The 25905-nt window shown below is 46.3% G+C and overlaps 1 protein-coding gene across 2 annotated transcripts in view; it reads left to right on the forward strand.

Moving 5' to 3' along the window:
• Nucleotides 1-21371, forward strand: part of ankmy1 (ankyrin repeat and MYND domain containing 1) — a 91720-nt gene extending 70349 nt beyond the window's left edge. For both annotated transcript variants that reach the window (XM_048542483.2, XM_048542484.2), the window contains exons 14-16: nt 8962-9136; nt 18194-18354; nt 21273-21371. In XM_048542483.2, the coding sequence (XP_048398440.2) occupies nt 8962-9136; nt 18194-18354; nt 21273-21358 (422 nt within the window). In that variant the 3' untranslated portion in view covers nt 21359-21371. The remainder of the gene's footprint in view (nt 1-8961; nt 9137-18193; nt 18355-21272) is intronic.
• The last annotated feature ends 4534 nt before the right edge of the window (nt 21372-25905 follow it).

The following is a 25905-nucleotide window of genomic DNA, read 5'->3' on the forward strand; positions in this document are numbered from 1 at the left end:
GAATAAGTGCTGCGTTCAGTACCCCGGATCCCACTCCCATTTGAAGCTGGAAATCTGGCCTGTTAACTCCAAATAAACACTAAATTGGCCTTTCCCCTTCTTTCAGCAACGGTTGAATGGATGCTTGAAATATTTGTTCAGCTACAAGAAGTCAGTAGGGGAATGGGGTTTCCAGATCAAACATCAGTGACACAACATACCCCCCAGTGGTCCCTTTCTCGTGGTTCTGTGACAGGACTTAGTGGCTCTGAAGAGGTCCTGATTTAAATACCCATGTGTAACAGTGGCTACACAGCTACTCTAACCCCTCAAAGCAAGCCTTACCACAGGGCATCACTCATGCCTGTAGAGTCAGGCAGGTAATGAATGTGTGCTTTGAATATCTTGTAGGTCGGAGCAGAAAAGGTGTATTTGCTGCAGTGCCAGCCAGGTTATAAGTGGCTTTGTTCTAAATGTTCACTGGTGCCTCTCTACCCCTCATGCAACCACCCGCTTCATTATATGACATGCACAAGGGATTTGGTATGTTTCTGATGACAAGAGGCTTCATTTTCGCAATGTAATGTTTTTTGTGTGCGTGTGTTAGTCCATTAGGCAGGAGATTGTTTTTCTATTAGGGTCTTCTCATTCATCAGTGTCTCAGTCATCGAATGGCTGTAGTTTTTGATTGCCTGCTCACAATTACATGCAGATAGACTCTGGCTCCTGACATCCACCATCACTCTCCTACTCAGCCAGGTTGCGTCCCTCATTATTGATCTGAAGCATTTTAAATTCAGAATTTGTTTTTAGGTGTGACACATGTCTGTTATTTGCTCTTTCTCTGTTTTGCTACATTCCATAAACTCAGTTTGTGAAATTTATATAATAGCCCTTCACAATGCCACAGAAAGATGCATACTCCAGGAGCTGTCATTTCTTAGTCACTTGAAGTGGTTGCTGTCTTGTGGATTAGGTTTGGGTCAGATGGATATTGTCCCAATTTTCCTGGAAACATCAGCTTTTAAAATAAAAGGACAAAGTGTTTGGTTCTTAGCACTGCTGCCTCACAGCACCAGGGACCCGGGTTCAATTCCAGCCTTGGGTCACTGTCTGTGTGGAGTTTGCACATTCTCCCAGTTACTGCATGGGCTTCCTCCCGCTGTCCAAAGGTATGAAGGTTAGGTGGATTGGCCATGTTTAAATGCCCTGTAGTGTCCAGGGATGTGTAGGTTAGGTGGATTAGCCATAGGAAATGTCAGGCTACTGGATTAAGGCAGGGCATAAATTTGAGTGAGATGCTCTTTGGAGGGCTGGTGAATGTGATGGGCCAAGTGGCCTGCTTCCATGCTGCAGCGTTCTGTGATTCTATGATTTGGTCACTGTCCTCCACATTGTTGCACCAAAGTTCTTAATCTCCAAAGCTGGTGAACCACAAGCAATTTACAGCACAGCGAGGGCCCATTCAGCCCAAGCTGTGTTTACCAGATCAATTTGTACAGTGTTACATAATGTCGCCAATTCCCCCACAGTCCTAAATCTTCCTTTGCATCCAATATTTCATCTTAAATGTTCCGATAGTTTCTGCCTCAGCTATAAACATTCCATGAATTGACAAAGGGTTGCATGACTACAGTTCCAGTTTCTCGCATCATCAATGAAAGCTGATGGCCAGGAGTAATAGTTTCTTACCCTTCCAGTTTTCCCAACAAGACCTTCATTGTCTACAAATCTCCGATTAATGGCGCAAGCTGAATTGGTGAATCGGAGCGAACTGGTCCAGACACAATGGAATGAATGACATCCTTCTGAGCTGGAACAAATCTGTGATTCTGCGAAATCTCCCCTTTTGCCTTCAAAATATTCCTACCATCTCACATCTTATCTCACAACAATAGGTTTTTTTAAGCACATGACATTATCCTGGTAACTCAATTCTAGACAATGTCTCTGAAGTTAATGACCATTCTAAAAGTAGACCATCCAAAATTCAGTGCTCAAACAATGACCTCACAATTGCTTTGTTTAAAAAAATCATTATTTCATTACTTTTGTGGTATTGTCAAAATAGTACTACTGTCGCTGGCCATTTTATGTCATGTCATCCCATGTGAACGTGCAGAGAATTATTTATCTGAACCCTTTGACTCGTTAGCTCTAACCTTTCTATCGTGTGTGCACACTTTCAGTCCTTGTTTTTCCTTCCTCACAATCCCATGCCTATCTACCCAGTGCACTAATCCTGCAGTCTTTCCAGTCTGCTTCACTGTTTGATAAATCTCTTACTTTGATGTATGCACACATTTGTGCCAAGTCCAGTCACACAAATGAACCAAGCACTCACCCAGCAAGTGCACAACTGTTAACCCTCTTCTATCCCCAGCAACACACCTTTGCCTGATCTCTGCTGGGTAGGACTTGACTTTTTATAATGGTGTTTAAACAATCCCCTTCACACCTCCCCCTGCCAAAATGTGTGCATGAGTGACAAGAAAAATATTTGTGCTTTGTTTACACCTTTTGTGACCTCAGAACATTTCAAATGCTTTGGAGGCGACCAAGACATCGTTTTGGAAGTGTTGGACCTGTGTAATGTGAGGAAAGCATAATTTACAACTCAGCAATGCCTCCCATCATGATGTTGAGGGATAAATATTGGCCTGGACACTGAGATGAAATCCCTCCACCTTCGTCGAAATGACACAATAGGATCTTCTATGTCCACCTTTTGCTTTTGTTTGAAACTACAATTGAAAGAGAGCACCTCAGGTAATGCAGCACTCTCCTTACTGTTGCACTGGAGTGTCTGCCTAGATGGTGTGCTGAGGTCTCTGAATCTGTGACTTTCCATCTGTGGGGACAAGTCCACTTCTTTCCTTTTGTATCTGAATTTAAAGCTGTAAAGTCACACAGCACTGAACTCTCACAAGAAACAATCGCAGCAAAATTATTTCACACTATTCATCACAGGAGAAAGAGCAGCCTTGTCCATCTTCATCACAAGGATTGGCTGATTTCCTTTGGAGGCTAAGCTTCACCCTCCAGACCTTTCACACTCCTCCAAACTGTCAAGTCTCAAGTTTAGAGGTGGTGACAGGGCAGACCTAGATCCAGGACTGGGGATCAAGGCACGGTCAAAGCCAGTTTGAATGTCGTGGGGCGCACAGGGCAGTGTCATTCAGCAGAGGCTAGTAGGAGGTATGTCCGGATGTGTTCTGGGCAGCAGATAGCGCAAGAGCGTAAAGGAAACAGAAGGACTAATATTGTGATCAGAGATAATGGGAACTGCAGATGCTGGAGAATCCAAGATAACCAAGTGTGGAGCTGGATGAACACAGCAGGCCAGGCAGCATCTCAGGAGCACAAAAGCTGATGTTTCGGGCCTAGATCCTTCATCAGAGTGTCGCTATTCAAAAGTGGTATCCAGTGCATTGAAACATTTTACATCAACATACAGCTGGAGAAACTGAGAGTACCTTTCACCACCCTCAACCCAATGTAGACAGTGTCCCTTTCAGATCATTTTTAAAAATTACCGGCACCAGCTGTCCATTTGAAAGGATTATCCATTTCAATGCCTGCTTCCTCATCTGTACCTGCCAGCCCTGAAAAACATCTCAATTTCTCAACATCTCAATCTCAGTTTTTCCGCCGTCTTCGCCTCCACGCCTACTTCTTCAACCGGGAACCCAACCCTCCTTCCACTGACCCCTTCACCCGCTTCCAACACAAGTCCTCCTCCTGGACACCACCCCCAGGCCTCCTACCCTCCCTCGACCTCTTCATCTCCAACTGCCGTCGAGACATCAACCGCCTCAACCTCTCCACCCCTCTCACCCACTCCAACCTCTCCCCCGCAGAACGGGCAGCCCTCCGCTCCCTCCGCTCCAACCCCAACCTCACCATCAAACCCGCAGACAAGGGTGGCGCAGTGGTAGTATGGCGCACTGACCTCTACATCGCCGAGGCCAGACGCCAACTCTCCGACACCACCTCCTACCGCCTCCTCGATCATGACCCCACACCCGAGCACCAAACCATCATCTCCAACACCATTCATGACCTCATCACCTCAGGGGACCTCCCACCCACAGCCTCCAACCTCATTGTTCCCCAACCCCGCACGGCCCGTTTCTATCTCCTTCCCAAAATCTACAAACCTGCCTGCCCTGGTCGACCCATCGTCTCAGCCTGCTCCTGCCCCACCGAACTCATCTCCACCTATCTGGACTCCATTTTCTCCCCTTTGGTCCAGGAACTCCCCACCTATGTCCGTGACACCACCCACGCCCTCCACCTCCTCCAGGACTTCCAATTCCCTGGCCCCCAACACCTCATATTCACCATGGACGTCCAGTCCCTGTACACCTGCATTCCGCATGGAGATGGCCTCAAGGCCCTCCGCTTCTTCCTGTCCCGCAGGCCCGACCAGGCCCCCTCCACCGACACTCTCATCCGCCTAGCTGAACTCGTCCTCACACTCAACAACTTCTCTTTTGACTCCTCCCACTTCCTACAGACTAAGGGGGTGGCCATGGGCACCCGCAAGGGCCCCAGCTATGCCTGCCTCTTTGTAGGTTACGTGGAACAGTCCCTCTTCCGCACCTACACAGGCCCCAAAACCCACCTCTTCCTCCGGTACATTGATGACTGTATCGGCGCCGCCTCTTGCTCCCCAGAGGAGCTCGAACAGTTCATCCACTTCACCAACACCTTCCACCCCAACCTTCAGTTCACCTGGGCCATCTCCAGCACATCCCTCACCTTCCTGGACCTCTCAGTCTCCATCTCAGGCAACCAGCTTGTAACTGATGTCCATTTCAAGCCCACCGACTCCCACAGCTACCTAGAATACACCTCCTCCCACCCACCCTCCTGCAAAAATTCCATCCCCTATTCCCAATTCCTCCACCTCCGCCGCATCTGCTCCCACGATAAGACATTCCACTCCCGCACATCCCAGATGTCCAAGTTCTTTAAGGACCGCAACTTTCCCCCCACGGTGATTGAGAACGCCCTTGACCGCGTCTCCCGCATTTCCCGCGACAAATCCCTCACACCCCGCCCTCGCCACAACCGCCCCAAGAGGATCCCCCTCGTTCTCACACACCACCCTACCAACCTCCGGATACAACGCATTATCCTCCGACACTTCCGCCATTTACAATCCGACCCCACCACCCAAGACATTTTTCCATCCCCTCCCCTGTCTGCTTTCCGGAGAGACCACTCTCTCCGTGACTCCCTTGTTCGCTCCACACTGCCCTCCAACCCCACCACACCCGGCACCTTCCCCTGCAACCGCAGGAAATGCTACACTTGTCCCCACACCTCCTCCCTCACCCCCATCCCAGGCCCCAAGATGACATTCCACATTAAGCAGAGGTTCACCTGCACATCTGCCAATGTGGTATACTGCATCCACTGTACCCGGTGCGGCTTCCTCTACATTGGGGAAACCAAGCGGAGGCTTGGGGACCGCTTTGCAGAACACCTCCGCTCAGTTCGCAACAAACAACTGCACCTCCCAGTCGCAAACCATTTCCACTCCCCCTCCCATTCTCTTGATGACATGTCCATCATGGGCCTCCTGCACTGCCACAATGATGCCACCCGAAGGTTGCAGGAACAGCAACTCATATTCCGCCTGGGAACCCTGCAACCATATGATATCAATGTGGACTTCACCAGTTTCAAAATCTCCCCTTCCCCTACTGCATCCCTAAACCAGCCCAGTGCATCCCCTCCCCCCACTGCACTACACAACCAGCCCAGCTCTTCCCCCCCACCCACTGCATCCCAAAACCAGTCCAACCTGTCTCTGCCTCCCTAACCGGTTCTTCCTCTCACCCATCCCTTCCTCCCACCCCAAGCCGCACCCCCAGCTACCTACTAACCTCATCCCACCTCCTTGACCTGTCCGTCTTCCCTGGACTGACCTATCCCCTCCCTACCTCCCCACCTACACCCTCTCCACCTATCTTCTTTACTCTCCATCTTCGGTCCGCCTCCCCCTCTCTCCCTATTTATTCCAGTTCCCTCCCCCCATCCCCCTCTCTGATGAAGGGTCTAGGCCCGAAACGTCAGCTTTTGTGCTCCTGAGATGCTGCTTGGCCTGCTGTGTTCATCCAGCCTCACATTTTATTATCTTGGAATCTCCAGCATCTGCAGTTCCCATTATCTCTCAATTTAAACAGGTTTTGACACGCTCTGGGCAGAGTTGGGCTGCAATGGCATGGGTAGTGCCATCCTGCCTCCCAATTTAAGATGAAATGAAAATGTTGTTATGGGCAGAGATGATGTATTCCAGCCCCCATGCTGTCTAGTGCATATCTCCCATGTGTATAGAATCTCACATGAGACCTTAACTGATACCAATCAGGATAAAGCTTTTGTGCTCCTGAGATGCTGCTTGGCCTGCTGTGTTCATCCAGCCTCACATTTTATTATCTAGGATATAATTCACACCCAGTTAATACCTTGAAGTTCCTGCGGAAACATAGAAAGCTGAAGGTATTTATTAACCATTCATCTAATATCTTAACCTTTCTTTCCCCCATGATGGTGCTTCTTTAATTGTATATATTTTCTACCAGCTCATGCCAGTAGGTTTCCTATCAGAAATCTTCCTGCCTGGCAAGTATGGCACATGGGTGTCAAGCAGAGAGAGCTGTACAAGTGATGGCTTGTTATGTTCTCAGCTGTGCCTACCTGCACAATGGGCTCAGTCAGTAGCCCTCTTATCTTCTGCAGTATATGATTTTGTCCTTGAATCTCTTGTTCTATAGACTGCAGTGCAAGATCAAAGCTAGCTCTCCAGGGTGGGTGCTGCCCTCTCAGAACTGCTGCCTTGCAGATAGAACTTCAAACTGCGACCTTTACTTCCCTCTGCTTTAGATGTAAAAGAACATTCAGCTCTGTCTTGGAGACGAGCGGACGAGTTCTGTCCTATGTCCCGGGCCAATATTTATCTGACAGCTAGTGAACAGATTATCTTTTAGTTTATCTCCTACTGATTGTGGAGCCTTGCTGTCTGCTGTATTTTCTATATTACAGCAGTGGCTTCAGGAAGTCCTTAACTGGCTGTCGATCGATTCGCTGGAGTTGCGAGAGGCGCTATGCTAATGCAGGGTTTGCTGATTCTAAAGGAAGCCTACCAGGAGACCTGTCTCCAGTCATGGCACTGAATTATGTGGGAGCCTGACTGAATGAAGCAGTTTTCTCAGAAGCCTCCCAGTTACAAAGTCTCTTGATTTCCGTGACACAGCAGGCATGGCACAGCAGGTGAACTGCCAGCTCGGTCATGTTGGCTTCACCCTTCGAATGCTTCTGCAGTGTTTGGCTCAACCAGAAGAGTGGGCGCCTGGGTCAAGTTGGACAGGGAGGCAGCGTTGTGCCATTTTCTTTACAAAGGGTGCGCAGGAAGACACAATTGGGAAGCAAGGCAAAGACACAATTTTAAACATCCCAGAAATGTTCAGGTGGGCCAACTTTCCCCAGATGTACAGGCGGGAACCTACCTGTCCTTCATTAACTTGTCATAAATAATTGTGAAAGCCCAGCCCCACTGGAGGAAGATTTCAATAGCACAAAATTTGTTCAGTAAAAACAGGAGGCCCATCAGTTCATTAAACTGACGGTAAATCAATAAGATGCCATTGTAACTGGGTAGACTTCAAGTAGCAAACTCCAGCAAGCATCTGGTTAGCTCATTTGGTTTGCAACACAGAAAGACACCAACAGAATGTATTCAAGTGCCAGATTGATTGAAATCACCATGAAGGTCCCAACCCTGTACCTCTGATGACTCCTTCCCTGAGTTGCGGTGACCCTCAGGTTAAGATCCCCACCTGTCATCTCCCTCCCCAGTGAGAAAACAGCCATCTTTCACCAATTTTTCCGTCAAAAAAATCAAGTTGTCATTTTTGAGCAAACCCTTACAGTTTTTTTTTAGGTGTGAAGCCTCTCCATGTTGGTCAACTCATAAGAAGTCTCAGACTGGCTTCTTGATGGTAAAGACTTACAGTGTTAACAAGAGGTATGAAGACTGATAGGGCCTGGAAGGCCCTGCCTAAGTAAGGAAATGGCACTAGCTGATGCCAGTCAACTTGACCAGGGCAGGCAAGTGGGGCTGAGCTCCGAAGGTGGCATCTCGTGTTAGCGTCCTTGTCCAATGATGCCTTTAATAAAACCTGTCAGATGTGTACATGAGTTGCTGGTGTTGTAGCACCTTTTACCTTTTAAGGGTGAACCCATAAGTGTGAAAGGCTGTGCTGCTGTGGTGCTATTATTGCTGCAGTATAATGATAGTGATTCCCCATAAGGTGCATCTGATGGAGATGCCTGGAACCCAGTCTTGTGTGTGAGTATCCTCTGTCGAGACGGCCTTACAATGTTAATTTACACACCGTAGGTACTGGCACAGACGCTGACAGGTAATGTGTGCTCTAATCTAGATGAATAGATTTGAGCGTTCATGACAGTCAGAATCATAGAATTCCTTCAGTGTGGAAGCAGACCATTCAGCCCATTGAGTCCACACTAACCCTCCAAAGGGCATCCCATCCAGACCCATGTCCTTACCCTATCCCTGTAATTTTGCATTTCCCCATGGCTGATCTCCCTAGCCTGCACATCTCTGGACATGGTGGGCAACTTAGCACAGCCTGTCCACCCTGACCTGCACATATTTTGACGGTGGGAGGAAACTGGAACACCCAGAGGAAACCCACGCAGACGCAGGGAGAACATGCAAACTCCACACAGACAGTCACCGAGGGTAGAATCGAACCTGGTTCTCTGGTGCTGTGAAGCAGCAGTACTAACCATCAAAGTCACTGTGTTGTTAAATGAAAATACAAGAGTCTGGTCCCTGATGGTTTATACTGTGGAGAATGTTCCAGTTTTAAAATATTCTTATCTCAGCATTTGGGATCGGCATGAATGCTTAATCCTTTCCGGAAAATGTTTGTGCCTTTGCAGGTCGAGATTCCAGTGTAACTTTGCAATCACTGAGTGAATCAGAAGCCCTGTCTTTCGCTGACATCAGTCTGACAGCAAAGACCATCTTTGAGCGAAATGCTCAGGGTGCTGAGGGGAATCTGCCAACATCAGCAACCTCTGAAAAGAAGAGCAAAGTCCAAGATACAGCTCCCAGGTAAGATGTGTGAGCTGGTAGTTGCGAAGGCTGCAGCAGCCAACTTTCCAAACAGCCCAAGGTTTTTGGAAGCAGTAGCTTCAAGTGTGCTCAGACCTGCATTCCACTCCCTCCAGAAGACTAGGACAGAGCAGCTGGAGTGAAACACACTATAAATACAATATCAGGCAGGCAGGCAGAGAGTGCTCTGGGAGACTCACTCAATGAGCAGGGACTGGCACACAAAGAGAAAAGAAAGCAACACTGAAAGTTCAGAGGGTGTCACGCAGAGAAAGGCACACAAAATGATCAGAACGCGAGGCAGCGTGACACACTAAAACTACAGAAAGCAACACATTGAGTGAGCAGAGAGTGACACAATGAGAGCACAGGGAATGATGAACAGACAGAGACACAGAGAGAGCAGAAAGGGACGTAGCAGGAGAGCAGAGAGCGACACAGAGAGAGAGAGAGAGAGAGAGTGGAGCGGGACACAAAGGGAGGCAGCAGAGAGGGATGTAGTGAGAGACCAGAGAAGGTCTGAGAGAGAGAGAGCAGAGAGGGACGCAGAGAGGAGAGAGGGACAGGGAGTGAGCAGAGAGGGACATAGAGAGACACATGCACGCGCGCACACACGCACACACACACACACACACGCACACACACAAAGCAGAGAGGGACGCAGGGAGAGAGACATACAGATGGACTTTGCTGCCAGAGTGATGCCTTCATCTCAAAGGTCAGCTTTCTCTGAATGGTCTGAGCAACTCACAGGATTTCCTGCCAAACAAATTCGCTGACTTGCCATCTGAAGTCACCACTCTTGATGGTTCCATTGATTCTTGTCAACCCGGGGTCCTGTCATTTGCACTTTGTGGATAACCTCCGTGGATATCTTTGTGGGTCACCTCTGTAAATGTATTGTCATTCTTGAAAACTCCCACGTTATTGCTAATAGCCCGAACTGTAGTCTTCTTGTTGCCTTCAGCTCTTTCAGATCTAAAGCTTATAACATGCATGAATCTTCTGTTCCAATACTCTTCTGTCCACTCCCAATTGCTGCTGCACCTTTTACAAACTTTTACTGATGCACCATAGAAAGTCTCCTTTCTGGATGCATCACAGCTGCTCTGCCCAGGACCGTAAGAAACTACAGAGAGTTGTGAACACAGCCCAGCCCATCACACAAGCCAACCTTCCATCCATTGACTCTATCTATATTTCTCATTGCCTCAGAAAAGCAGCCATCATCATGAAAGACACTTCCACCCTGGTTATAATCTCTTCCAATCTCTTCCATCAGGCAGAAGATACAAAAGCTTAGACACACATGCTAACAGATTCAAGAACAGCTTCTTTCCAGCTGTTTTTAGACATCTGAATGAACCTCTCAAATTTTAAATCTAATGTTGATCTTGCTTTTTGAACACCTTCTTTGCAACCATAACATTGTATTCCTTGCCTTGTTCTATCACCCTGAAATCTTTGAATGGTGTGATCTGCCTGTACTGCATGTAAAACAAGACTTTTCACTGTACTTAGGTACACGTGACAGTGATGAATCAAATCGAATCAAAATCAAAATCTAAGCAGAAAATATTTCGACTTTTTTCCCCATGTTCATCTACTTGGCCTCAATTAGCAATGCCTCACTACATCAGTCTTCTCTGTTTGACCAGGGTGTAAAATGTTTGGCTTTAACCACAGTGTGGCTGTTACATTTTCTTCGACTTCGTCACACTGTCTAAAATCAATTACTGGCTTACCTTGAATTAATTACTGTTTTATCTATCTTTCACACACACATCTACAGCATTCTTTTGGACGTAAATGAACCAATCATACATGAGGATTGGTGAAATAATAATGCATGTTCCTTATATTAAGACAAGACAATTTCCAGAGATTCTCCACACTGTCCAATTAATCATGGGAATTAATGCATCACATCCTGCTGAGGCAAAGATGAACTTGTCTAGTGGTATTATCACTAGACTATTAATCCAGAAAAAAAAAACAAAAAGAACTGCGGATGTTGTAAATCAGGAACAAAAACAAAATTGCTGGAAAAGCTCAGCAGGTCTGAGGAAGGGTCACTGCACCCGAAACGTTAACTCTGTTTTCTCCTCCATGGATGCTGCCAGACCTGCTGTATTAACCCAGAAACTCAGTTAACGTTCTGAGGACCCGGGTTCAAATCCCGCCACAGCAATTGGTAGAATTTGAATTCAATAAAAAAAAATCTGGAATTAAGAATCGGCTGATGACCATGAAACAATTGTCAATTGTCAAAAACAAAAACGCATCTGGCTCACTGATGTCCCTTCAGAGAAGGAAATCTGCCATCCTTACCTGGTCTGGCCGACATGTGATTTCAGACCCACAGCAATGTGGTTGACTCTTAAGTCTGGGTCATTAGGGATGGGCAAGAAATGCTGGCCTATCCAGCAAAGCCTTGTCTCATGAATGAATTTGCAAAATTGCCCCACAGGACATAGGGCTGCTCTCTCATGAGAGAGAAAGAGAGACACAACTGGTGGTGTTTTAACCTGAGGGTCGCCATGTCTCGGGGAGATAAAAATTGACACAGTTGAAGATGCACTCCTTAAAAGTGTACTAGCATCATATCACAGATCATCTTCCTTTTTGCAAATTTTGCCAATTGTCAGATGTGGAAGCATTTCATATGCTGGGACTTCATGTGATTGCTAGCAACATATTTAAAACAAGACAGGTGAGATGCCATCAGCCTGGAGCTGCACTTTACGATTTTATCGTCCCAAAAAGGCCAGGGGGGAGCCAGGTTGGCACCTTAGTTTGCAGACTGGTACTCCTGGTGAATCGGCTGGTGCAGAGAAGGGCTACCTTCACGACCAGCGGAAGAGCTCACGCTCCACCAGACCGTGCCAGCCTTGGTCTAACATGGCCGCCCAGCTTGGTACTGTTTCCATAGCCTACAGGGAAGCCTCAACAGTGCCATAGAAGCTTGAGGGAGAAAAGCCTCACGACGCTGGCCGTCAGAGAATTGTCAGGGACAAGGCACCTGCTCAAAACCAGGCTGGAGATGAGCCCATAGTATCAGCAATTCACAACTTCATACAAATGTACAGACAGAGACAGATGCAGTGCAGAGGTTTGTCAGAGGTATTGGGTCAATTGACCAGAAGAATGGAGGACCTCACCAATGCTGTGTCTGGCTTATGGGTTTTAGCTGCCTCTGTGGATAGCTGTCATGGAAAGCTGGGTCCAGAGCACTCAGTTAGTGATGGATATACACACAGGCCTGACTGTATTTGCTGCTCACAATACCATCTCCTTTACATTGATAAAAGCCCAAGCGTAAACTGCTTGGCTGCCTTGCAGAACGCCTCCCCTCTGTCTATAAGAGTGACCTCAACCTTTCAGTTGCTTTCCCTTTCAACTTACCATCTCGCTCGCATATGAACATCTCTGGCCTGGGCCTGCTACAGTATTCAAAAAAATCTCAGCCCAAACTGGGAGAATAATGCCTCATCTTAAACCTAAGCACCTTACAGCCTCTCGGAATAAAAACAGAAGGAAAGCTCAGCAGGTTTGGCAGCGTCTGAGAAGAAAAAAATCAGAGTTAATGTTTCAGATCCAGTGACCCTTCCTCAGAACTTGCAGCCTCTAGGATTCAACATCATTAGGGCATGACCTCTGTCCTCTATATTCATCCCCTCTCCCAACCACCAGCACTCTGGTCATGTCTTGCTGACTCTGCTGTCTGCAGAGTGTGGACCCACTTTCTCCTTTTCAAACCAACCATTGAGACTTACTTGGACACCCTGATAATTCCTCTCTATGTTGGGTTAATTGGGAGAGAGATGCCAACAGACTGGGATCTTAACTACCATCAGGATGCACCATTGACTGAGGCTGGACGCAGGATCCAGAGTTGAACTAGAGGTAGCTTCTCAGTGGTGGCTCCGGTTTCCACTGGCAGTTTCTCTCTGTGACTGCCAACCCCAAGGATCTGCTGGCTGGAGCCGAGATCAACAATCGGTGATATGGCTGCCCGGCTGCATCGACTGCCTAATTGGTATGAACTTTTCATAAACCTGTGGACAGTGCTTCCATTCAGAGGCTGCCTCGCAGTTATCCACCTGCCTCAGCAGCATCACTGGCTCTTAGAAGGAGCTGGCGTGATATCGCTGTGGGTCCCTCTGATTTCACCTTGCTGCCCTGCTTGCTGTCTTTCATGGGATGGATGCCTTCTAAACTGTGAATAGTAATCCCAACCCCCACCATCACCACCACCTGCCATCACCCCTCCACAGCCCCATATTCCCTCACCACCATCCTCCCCTACCCCTCTCACCACCATCCCCCTAACCCCAACGCCGCCTCCCCACCCGTCTCCCCACGGCCATTTCCAGGCTCCAACCCAGAACTCCAATCGGATGGCAGGATCCCATTGGTCTGGTTTGGTTGCAGAGACTCTCAAAACGGGGCAATTTTAGGCCCTTGCTGAGCCCGGCCCCAGTTATCAGGGAGCCGCTGGCCTAAACTGCTGTGGCGTCTCTCAAAATGAGCAGAGGGTGGGAGTTGAAATGGTCCTGTGAGAAATTAGGCCATACGCATTGAGATGGCACTTGTGGTTTGATCTCTAGTCCCTTTTGAATGAGAGGATTCAGAGTGGCAGTCCGGATGCTAAAACAGACTTTAAGCTAAGACAGGGGAGCGAGGGAAATCGCCCAATCCGTCGTTGCCACCCAAGCATAACGACCATGCCTCTGAGAGTGGATAGAAACAGAATCAGGATTGGCTTTGACGGCCCACCTTGTACAAAGGTTGGTTTTGCACGCAAAGGGTGGGAACTTGGGCGAGGCATCATTGTAACTCTTTGAAAAGTGAGACTGACAAGTTCTTTGCAGGAGGGGAACACCCACAAGGGTTCAGTTATCTGTTTACATATCAAGTGAGCTATTTGAAACCTGACCTTTCCCCTTTCAAAGTACATGACTCGAGCTGGGCTGGCCACATTTGAACCAAGAATGCGATGGTAATGGGATGGAGAAGGAGAGCAATGTTTTGGCATCATACTTAAAAACAACCCAACCAAGAGTCAAAATAATTTTATTTCCAGAAGGTGCTTCTTAAGATTTTCTGGAGCACTGTTTGATTTTTGGGATCTACTTTCTCATTCTCACAAATTAGTTCGTCACATGGCCACAGCACCTTCGGTACTGTTACAAAGAAACAGCATCAGAAGAATTTATCAATGTTTTCAATTATCAATCCTCCGCTGAACATAAAGCCAGAACACACACGGGAGCCATTAATTTCTTAGATAGCGCAGTATTTAAATTGTCACGAGAAAATAGCAGAAGCTAACAAAGAAGTTATTTCTTCCCCAAAACAATTGATGTGCACATCTACATGAAAAAAGCCATTACCCTTAACATAGCTTCTGCCGGTTGGTCAGGTCATTGCCTTTGCATATGCATGAAGTTGGAACATATTAAGCCAGGCAGTTACCATCCTATTTATTGAGTCTCAAATCTCAAACTCAGATTCAAAATTTAACAATTGACACAGAGTCTATTATTAACAACAGAAGTCCATTTCCACCTAATTGATAACTTCTGAAATTATGCAGACCTAAGCTACGGAATCCATGATAACAAAATGTGAAGCTGGATGAACACAGCAGGCCAAGCAGCATCTCAGGACCACAAAAGCTGACGTTTCGGGCCTAGACCCTTCATCAGACAGGGGGATGGGGTGAGGGTTCTGGAATAAATAGGGAGAGAGGGGGAGGCGGACCGAAGATGGAGAGAAAAGAAGATAGGTGGAGAGGAGAGTATAGGTGGGGAGGTAGGGAGGGGATAGGTCAGTCCAGGGAAGACAGACAGGTCAAGGAGGCGGGATGAGGTTCGTAGGTAGGAGATGGAGGTGCGGCTTGGGGTGGGAGGAAGGGATGGGTGAGAGGAAGAACAAGTTAGGGATGTGGAGACAGGCTGGGCTGGTTTTGGGATGCAGTGGGGGAAGGGGAAGAGCTGGACTGGTTTTGTGATGCAGTGGGGGGAGGGGACGAACTGGGCTGGTTTTGGAATGCTGTGGGGGAAGGGGAGATTTTGAAACTTGTGAAGTCTACATTGATACCATTGGTCTGCAGGGTTCCCAATTGGAATATGAGTTGCTGTTCCTGCAAACTTTGGGTGGCATCATTGTGGCACAGCAGGAGGCCCATGATGGACATGTCGTCTGAGGAATGGGAGGGGGAGTTAAAATGGTTCGCGACTGGGAGATGCAGTTGTTTATTGCGAACCAAGTGGAGGTGTTCTGGGATGGAGGTGAGGGAGGATGTGTGGGGGCAAGTGTAGCACTTCCTGCGGTTGCAGGGAAAGGTGCTGGGTGTGGTGGGGTTGGAGGGGAGTGTGGAGCGGACAAAAGAGTCACGGAGACAGTGGTCTCTCCGGAACGTAGACAAGGGTGGGGATGGAAAAATGTTTTGGCTGGTGGGGTCAGATTGTAGATGGCGGAAGTGTCAGAGGATGACGCGTTGTATCCGGAGGTTGGTGGGGTGGTATGTGAGAACGAGGGGGATCCTCTTGGGGCAGTTGTGGCGGGGGCGGGGTGTGAGGGATGTGTTGCGGGAAATGCGGGAGATGTGGTCAAGAGCGTTCTCGACCACTGTGGGAGGAAAGTTGCGGTCCTTTAAGAACGTGGACATCTGGGATGTGCAGGGGTGAAATGCCTCATCGTGGGAGCAGATGCGGCGGAGGCGGAGGAATTGGGAATAGGGGATGGAATTTTTGCAGGAGGGTAGGTGGGAGGAGGTGTATTCTAGGTAGCTGTGGGAGTCAGTGGGCTTGAAATGGACATCAGTTTCTAGCTGGTTACCTGAGATGGAGACAGAGAGGTCCAGGAAGGTGAGGGATGTGTTGGAGATGGCCCAGGTAAACTTGAGGTTGGGGTGGAAGGTGTTGGTGAAGTTGATGAACTGTTCGAGCTTCTCTGGGGAGCAAGAGGCAGCGCTGATACAGTCATCAATGTAACGGAGGAAGAGGTGGGGTTTGGGGCCTGTGTAGGTGCGGAAGAGGGACTGTTCCATGTAACCTACAAAGAGACAGGCATAGCTTGGGCCCATGCGGGTGCCCATGGCCACCCCCTTTGTCTGAAGGAACTGGGAGGAATCGAAAGAGAAGTTGTTGAGGGGGAGGACAAGTTTGGCTAGGCGGATGAGGGTGTCGGTGGATGGGGACTGGTTGGCCTGCAGGACAGGAAGAAGTGGAGGGCCTTTAGGCCATCTGCATGACGAATACAGGTGTATAGGGACTGGATGTCCATGGTGAAAATGAGGTGTTGGGGGCCAAAGAATTGGAAGTTCTGGAGGAGGTGGAGGGCATGGGTGGTGTCACAGACGTAGGTAGGGAGTTCCTGGACCGAAGGGGAGAAAATGGAGTCCAGATAGGTGGAGATGAGTTCGGTGGGGCAGGAAAAGGCTGAGACAATGCGTCAGCCAGGGCAGGCAGGTTTGTGGATTTTGGGAAGGAGATAGAAACGGGCCGCGCGGGGTTGGGGAACAATGAGGTTGGAGGCTGTGGGTGGGAGAATCCATGTTCATTTTCAAGACTTCATTACCTCATTGATTTTATGTTTTCTGACTTAAATTGCCTGCATATTCCTTTGTTATCCCTGGAACCATTCTCCTTCATAGCCTCTATCTTCTCTCTTCCCACTTGCAGTGTCCATCTCCCTCCCTCTCGGCGTCCTCTGCCCCTTCTTTGCAGTCTGCTTTCCCCTCACTTGTAGCTCCCCTTCTTCCTCACCCCAGCAGCCTCCTCCTTTGACCCTTCCCAACTAAACCATACAAGCCCCCCTCTCCTCCACTACTGCAGGAGACGACTTCACCTGAATCTGGCTGACGGTAGCCCCAGCAAGACACACAACTCAGTCTCATACCTTCACGTAAAACCACAGCCCAGTCGGTCTCCCACGGTCACTACTGATGGTGAACCTGTACGTAAGTACATACATAAGGGCTAGGAGCAGGAGTAGGCGCTCAGCCCCTCGAGCCTGTTTAATACGATGGTGACTGATCTCATCCCGACCTCAACGCCACTTCCCTGTCTGCTTTCCATAACCCTTCAACCCATAACTATTTAAAAATATCCTATGTTTACGCAATTCCCCAGTATCCACCACATTGCAGGGTACTAAACTCCCTAGATTTACTACTCTTTGAGAGAAGTAATTTCTCCTCAGCTGTTTTAAATCTGCTACCCCTTATCCTAAAACTATGGCTTGTCATACGTCCTTTCTATATCTACTTTGTCAACTCCTTTCAGTGTCTTCCATACCTCAATTAGATCTCATTTCATTCTTCTAAACTCCAGACAGCATAAACTGCTCAATCTTTCTTCATAAGACAAACCCCCTCATCTCTGGAACCAATGGCAAATGCAGGTGAGAAACAGCCTGTGAGGGGGGATTGCGAGAAAGATGGGACTCCTGATTGGAGGAACAGCTCCTCGCTGACCCTGAGTCCTCTCATGCACTAGGGAGTGGAGTGGGAGAAGGGCAGTGGCCTTGCTCTGATGGAGTGACCCCATGATTGAACCTCCTCAGGTGTTTTGGGGGCTCTTGGAGGTGGGTCCATCTGCTGTCTCTTTATATTTTTTACATTGCCCCCAACCCTCATGTAGTATATCACAAAGTAGCTAGTAAAAGCCTGCTTTTGAAGAGGAAGAGGGTATTCCAATGATCTTTGTCCTTCCTTTTCACACATTCCCTTCCCTGTCCCTGGTCTAGGATGTCACTTGTCACTTCTTTGATCTTTGTCTATGGCCTCTTGCTTTTCCTGATAGTCACAGTGATTGTCTGACTGATTTTCCTGGTTGCCTCATTGATCCTGACCAGGGGAGTTGGGGTGTGGGGGGGAGCGGTAGTGGTGTTGGGGGCAATGTCCACAGGCAATTGCTGATGGGCCATTACCCCAGGAAAATAGGCACAAGCCCTGCCTTGGAAGAGAGACCCAGCCTGAATGGTAGCACTCATTTGCGGAGTTAACCTTGACTAACCATATGTCCGGTGTCCCACCTGTTTTAACAGGAGGCATCTATTCAAGTTCAAGTTCTGTTACTCCTGTGGGCGATCAGTGGGTGTTCGGTTGATCAAGTGTAGCCGGTGTAAGGAGGTATACTACTGCAGCAAGGCCTGCAAGTTGACAGCATGGAACGAATTCCACAAGGACGAATGCTACTTAACGAAAGGTAATTTTTAAGTTCATTCAAGGGATGCATTTTTGCTTGCATTTTGTGCCCATCTGTAGATGCCCTTGATAAGATGGTATTGAAGTGCCTTCTTGAACTACTGCTGTCTATGTTATCATAGACCAGACCAGACCCCATCAAAACATTTTAAGAAGGTAGCTATATCCTCGCATTTTTATTTATTTTAAAGGCAAATGTAAGGTTGTGTGTTCGAAATGCAATTCAACTGGCCAACTACTCAAAGTTTAATAAAACGCAGTTCATTCACACACGGCAGCTAAAACACAATGAAAGAAACAACTTAGATTAACTTAACTCGATTGGAAAACTTAACAGAATAATAGATGCAGCAACTATTACCGATTAATTATTCCAGTATAGTAACATTGGCAAAAGGCAAATTCAGAAAACAAATTTTGTCTGAAATGCAATTCCAGCAGCCTCGGAACACAGCCCCCAGCTTTTGATTGTAACTGAGACAGGGAGAAATAGCTTCCACTTCTCAAACCCACAATAGCAATTGCTGAAAGCTGAAACTACAAATCTTTGATCTGTGAGAACTTGACCACACCCACTCAGGCTGTTTCTATTGTTCCAACTTTAAAATACGAACCCAAGCCTCACAAGTTGTTTATCTTCTCTTAGACTGCTTAGTACGCATACCCCAAACTGTCTCTAAGAGAAACCAGGACAAAACACCACTGTCACAACATGCTGCATGCCATGAGGGAGGGAGTTCCAGTAGACTCAGCAACACAGAAGGAATGGCAATGTACATTTTCAGTCAAACTGCTCAACCATTCCCACTTCTGGTGTGTGTAAGAGTTGAACCTGGACTTCCTTGGTTCCTAGGGTCACTACCACCAAGCCATAATATCCATAAAGAAATGGCTGTATACTTCCAGGCCCGTTCAAGAATTCAGCTTTACTGGTTAGTTAATGAGATAAAGTCCACATTGTCTAAATTGTCTCTACCTATATGTACATATTCCAATGACCTCCATATTTTCCATCAGACCCTGTTCATTCACTTAAATGATTACTGCTTTAAAGGAGGCACATCTTAAAAATACAGATATACCTTTAAATATATAACCACAAACCACACAAAACTCTAAACATTTCCCATCTGTTAATGCATACTGTCAGAGTTAAGCACTGCAGGCGTGCTTGACATGGAGAAGTCTAATACAGCAGGTCAGTTGCAGGCATCTACTGTATTAGATTACTGTATTAGATTGTTTGCAATACCTCAGGCCAGTTGCTACACTGTCAGTCTATAATCAAATGTTAACTTCAATATTGTCAATTTGCCTGCCACTTTAAACTCCCAACAGCCAAAATTGTTCTTCAAGTTCTACTAATTGAATGCGTGAGGTGCATTTCTCTTTCTTTCTGTCTCCTGCTGTGGCTGTGGGGTAAACCTGTTCCAATCAGATTATCATTCCACTTGACAGAGAGAGTTCCCTTTCGTCTCCTGTTGTGGGTAGATCTGTTTTAATGAAGTGCTTCGATGAGGTCGCAGAGTGAAGCAGCCTGAATCATTAATGAAAGGCTGCCAGAAACGACATGAACAATTTACCTTGGAGACGTTCCTGACAGCGAGTGCTAGAATACCCTAATCTGTCAGCCTGTATCCAGTCACAAATGCATTAGGACAGAGAGAAGACCGTCCAGTCTATCACGTCTGTGATAACACTGTGTGGAGCTGGAAGAACACAGCAGACCAGGCAGCATCAGAGGAGCAGGAAAGTTGACGTTTCGGGTTGGGACCCATGAAAGATCCTAACCCAAAACATCAACTTTCCTGCTGTGCTGATGTTGTTTGACCTGCTGTGTTCCTCCAGCTCTACCCTGTGTTATCTCTGACTCCAGCATCGGCAGCTCTTACTATCTCTATTGAGTCTGTGCTGGTTCTTTTTGGAGCAACCTATTCAATCCCCTTCCTCCTTCTACTTTCAGACCCATGCACATTGATTTCCTTCAAGTGCTCATCCAATTTCCTTTCAAAACCATTGACTGTTCCTTGTAAGGAATATCTGACTGACTTTTGCCATTTAAAAATCTTGTCATGGGATAATTCTGTTCAGTATAAAATGAAATGGTAATTGGTCTTCTGCCACTGATACCACATACTAGAGTAGCTTCCACATTTGAGAACCAGTGTAAGCAATGCTCAGCTGTGTTATTAGCCAATACAAAGATATACATGAAATGGCTCACAAAGCTGTCATGTTGTGCGTTATTTAAGTAAAACAACATTTCAAACTGGTACTGGAAAGTGTAATCTAAAAGTAGCCTGGAAAGAAGCACAAGGGCCAGGTAATTGCATGTATGCATGTATTTATCGTTCAGAATGGGATTTGCGGAATTCAATCCCAGGGTGTGGGCTTTGTGGGAAACGTAACTGGAGGGGTGGACTTCAGCGGGAGATTTAGAATACTAGCAGGAGTAAGCTTGATGGAAGAGTTGGCTTACTGGAAGAAGAAGTGTTGGTAGAAGAGCTAAAGAGATGGAAGGTTCGATAAAAAATTTGGGACACTAGAGGAATAACGCTTTCATGACAGAATTCGGGAGACAGAGGAAAACTGAAGTGGTACTGACGTGGGAAATTAGGGGACGATTTAGAATTGAGAAGTATAGGCTTTAACAAGAGAGGTAAGTACCAACGAATACATTTTGATAAGAGGGGCTAGATTTAGACAGAAGTGTTACAGTACTAGAAAATTTAACTTTAATGGAAAAATTAGGGTGTTGAAAATTGGGGTTTCAATGGGAGGGCAAAGACAATGGCAGAGTAGGCCGTGGTGGAAGGTTTAGATATTAGAGCATTGAGGTTCAAGAAAAAGCCGTACCTTATTCTAAACTTGCTGTATTTGTTGATGTAATCTCTGTATGTCTGTACCTCTCTCTCTCAGGGCGTCCGTCAAGCAAAAAGGAGGATGGAAGGTGGAGCCCTTCGTCAACAGCATCTGTAGAAATGGACAACTACAGCAATAATTAAAAATGATTTCCAGTTAACTCTTTTCCCTGTGTTTAATTCTTGGGTTTTTTTTTGTTTGGGTAGTGGGTCACCTTCCCTTTTGTTTTTCATGGTGAGTAATATCAGTGCAAGGAGCAAAATAATTTTGCGGAAAATGCCACCATTAAGCTACCCTAGGCCAGAATTTCCACGAACTCTTTGCACTGCCCGAAAAATTGTGGGATGAGATAGTTTTCTTTTTAAAATAATAAAGTGTGAAGCTGGATGAACAGAGCAGGCCAAGCAGCATCTCAGGAGCACAAAAGCTGACATTTCGGGCCTAGACCCGTCTAGGCCTGAAACGTCAGCTTTTGTGCTCCTGAGATGCTGCTTGGCCTGCTCTGTCCATCCAGCTACACACTTTATTATCTTGGATTCTCCAGCATCTGCAGTTCCCACTATTTCTTTTTAAAATATTTATTCTACCTTCTGGACCATCTTACCAAGCACTCTCACAGAATAGTTTGTTACATTTCACCAAAGGGGGATCATCAGAATAAAATGCTAAAATTTCTACCGTTGAGCTAAGCCACTCTGAACGACTGAAGTTACACAATCATAGAAACTACAGGTGTAAATGAGCTCCATGCGCTGAAGGCAAGTCAAGAGGATTCGAAATTTCAGTCATCGTCCATATTCATCGTTGCAGCTATTCTAAATTTAACTGAGCTCTTCGCCAGATTAGCCTTGTAATTTCCATGCTGAGGGGAGAAGTACCAAGCTGACTAAGATGCCAGAAAAATACAGGAAGAGATGTTAAAGCTTGGGAAAGCGGTGGCTCCTGTGTTATGTCAGAGGGTGTGTGGAAATAGTAGCAAAATAAGCTCAAAGTCAATCAAGATGACTGACTAAATGGAGTAGTGCATTTTTCAATTTAAAATAAACTACGTTGATGGAAATAAATGAATCTGATCCTTTGTTACTCTGTATGAACACATTATGTGAAATCAAGCAATGGCTTGTATGCAGTCTTGCCTCATCTAGTGGTAAATCAGTCTGCTCCTGGAGAGATTGAAGAAATGCACGTATGAAAGAAATAAACATTCCCTCCTGAGAAACTGCAGAATCCCAAAAATGTTACGGTGCAGAAAGAGACCATTTGGTCCATCATCAAGAGAATATACCAATGCCTCCATTTCCTTCAATGGCTAAGGAAATCCGGCATGTTTACAATGACTCTTACCAATTTTTATAGGTGTACCATGGAAAACATTCTTCCGAATGCATCACAGCTTGGTACAGCAACTGCTCTGCCCAAGGTGACGGGAAATTACAGAGAATTATGAACAGAGCCCAGACCATCACACAAGCTAGGCTCCCATCCATTGACTCTGCCTATACTTCCCACTGCCTTGAGAAAGCAGTCAACATAAACAAAGACCCCTCCCACCCCAGTTATATTCTTGCCCTCTTCTGTCAGGCAGAAGATAAAAAAGTTTGCAAATATATAAAGAACACTTTCTTTCCACTGGTATCAGACTTGTGAATGGACCTCTCATGTATTAGGGTTGATCTTTCTGTGCCCCTTCTCCATAGCTGTAACACTATTTTCTGCATTCTGTTCTATTATTCCAATGTACATGGAAGATATGATTTGCCTGGATAACAATGCTTTTCACAGTATCTTGGTACATGTGACAATAATAAAATCAAATCCAATCAAATTGTGACTGTACCAGCTCTTTGAACATCATGATCTATTGCCATTTACCTACCTTATCCAAACACCCTATGGGAATTGTTTTTATTGAATCATTAATGCCTTCTTTGATGCTTCAATTGATTCATCCTCCATGTCACTTCCTGGCAGCGCATTCCAGGCCCAAACCACTCTTTCTGTGAAAATGTTTTCTCGCAATGCATTTGCTTCTTTTTCAGATCACTTGAATTCTTGGCCTCTCATCCTTGCTCCTTTTCACAAGCGGGAACTGCTTCTCCCTCTCTCCTCTGTCCAACCTGGGCATAATTTTGAAAACCTGTACCAGATCTCCACTTGGGTTTCTTCTCTCAAAACAGAACAGTCCCATCTCTCCAATCTGTGCTCAAAACTGAGGAATCACACCCCTGGAAACATCCTTGTCAAGCTCTTATATACTATCTCCAATGACCTTCTGTCCTTCTCATAGTGTGTCAGCCAGAACTGTGTACAATATTCCATCTATTAAGTCCCTCAGTTATACTGTCATACAGTAATATGAGTCAATAAATCACTCGGGCTGCTTAACACAATAAATTATCCCATGGTCCTGAGGAAGAACCTATGAAAGATCTGAATTAGGAATAAATCAATTAAGTTTCCTCAATATTCATTCATCAAACGCTCACTGGTAAATGCTTACTGGATTCAATAGAGGGAGAGAAAGGGATGAAAGTTCCTTCCACACAGTACAATTTAGCAATAGATCAGGTTTCAGTGTTGGTTAAACATATTGCATTTTTCAAAATGCAGTTATGCCCAGCAAGTAAAGACAAAGTTTACAACAGTCACACTCTGTCATTAGAGGGGGATGTTTGAGTGTGTGTTTAACATGACGGTCACCATATATTAGAGAAGGCAGGACCTCCATGGTAACCTCAGCCCGTGTTGAAATTGAACCCACGCTATTGGCATCACTTCGCCATCCAAGCTCCAAACAATAGTTTGACCACTTCTCATTCTATTTAATTTCAATTTAAATTCCATCAGCTCCCATTGTTGGATGGGAACCCCTGATTCCTGAGCATTAGGATGGTTCTTACGAGATCTAAACCGATGATATTTCCACTATGCCACTGACTTCCCCTAACATCTCATGACAGACATAGCATTGCTTAGATGCATTTTTAAATGTCCCATTAAACACTCCCAGGCAGGTACCAATTAGATCCAGGGTACAAGTTCATCCACTTTGCACAAGCAAAGATCCCGAGGTCAGGTGCAATACAAGTTGGATCCAAAATAAAGCTCCCTCCACACGGCTCCATGAAACACGCTTAAATGAAGATGATGCAACATAAAATTCTCTCTCTACACTATCTGAACCAACAATCCCAAGTGAAGTACAGCACTGGTTAAATACAATGTAAAGGCAGCATGCTATGTTGATACTTTTTCCAGACCAGGCACAGTGTTAGCCAGATTCACAGTAAAGCTCCATCAATAATCCTGGGTTAGGTGCAACTGAAATTTGAGAGAAGCCTCTGTAATTAGTCACATACCCTGTTAATAACTGTTATTATATTTACGTGTGGAGCACCAACCTGTTGCTTCTTCAATATTGCTGTTGAGTTGGCATTAATATGGCAAGGAGTTAAATTGCATTTGCCTGGTGGAAGCATAACTCAACAGTCAGCACAGCATCCATCCAAGCGAATACCTATGACAAAGTGATAAGCTGCTCACTGACACCCAATTTGGGATCTGCCAGGACCATTTGACTCCTGACTGCATCACAGCCTTGGTCCAAACATGGATGAAAGAGCTGAGCTTTGGACGTGACTAAGAGTGATTGCCCTTCACAGTAAGATGGCATTTGGCTGAGTGTGAGATTAATGAGCGGCAACAAAATTAGTGTGCTAATGGGAATTAAAACTCTCCCATGGCTGGAGTTATACATAGGACAAAGGAAGATGGTTCTGTTTTGTAGAGGTCAATCATATCTACCCTAGTGGGTACAGTCCTCAATCCAAACATTTTCAGCTGTTTCACCTGTGACTTCTTCAGCATAATGCCAGGTGTTTGCTGATGTTTGCACAGTGTTCAGCACTGTTCACAATTCCTCAGATACTAAAGTTGGCAATGTCCATGTGGAGAAAGACCAGGGCAACATCCAGACTGGTAAGTAGCATAAATAACACCGTAGCATTACCATCTCACATGAGAGAACCTAATCATCTTCCCACGAGATTTTGTAACATTACCATTGCTGAATTCCCCCTGTCAACATCCTGGAGAGTTATCATTGACAAGGAACTGGAAAAGGCAGTAACTTATGGAGCACAAGTATAGATGAAAGGCTGGGAACTCTGTATCGAGTAATTCACCTTGTGCCCAGCATTCCCTGGAATTTTCTTTGCAGCTGGGCAGGCTTCCAATGTATGTGAACAGCAGCAATTTCTGCAACTAGAATGAATACCGTGGTTGGCGTACTGACGCTGATCACCACAAGCAGAACCTTGCAGTAAGCTGCATGTGCGCAGTTTAAACAGAATGCCGTTCATCTCCCTACTCCTTATCCACCACATACAAGTCACAGTCAGGTGTGTGGTATACTGACCATTTGCCTATCCAATTGCTGCTTAAAATGTCCCTAATGAGGCCGACTGCACCACCCTCTCCGGCAATGCATTCCATGCACCGACCATTCTTTGAGTAAAGAACCTACCTCTGGCATCTCCCCTATATCTACCTCCACTCACTTTAGATCTATGCCCCCTCGTAATAGCTACCTCCACCCTAGGAAAAAGTTTCTGACTGCCTACTCTATCTAAAAACGCCAGAGAAAAAAATGAGGACAATTTCAGAGAAGGCAATGGGAACATCTCTCCTC

Source organism: Stegostoma tigrinum, chromosome 14, assembly GCF_030684315.1.
Source record: "Stegostoma tigrinum isolate sSteTig4 chromosome 14, sSteTig4.hap1, whole genome shotgun sequence".
NCBI classification, from domain to species: Eukaryota; Metazoa; Chordata; class Chondrichthyes; order Orectolobiformes; family Stegostomatidae; genus Stegostoma; species Stegostoma tigrinum.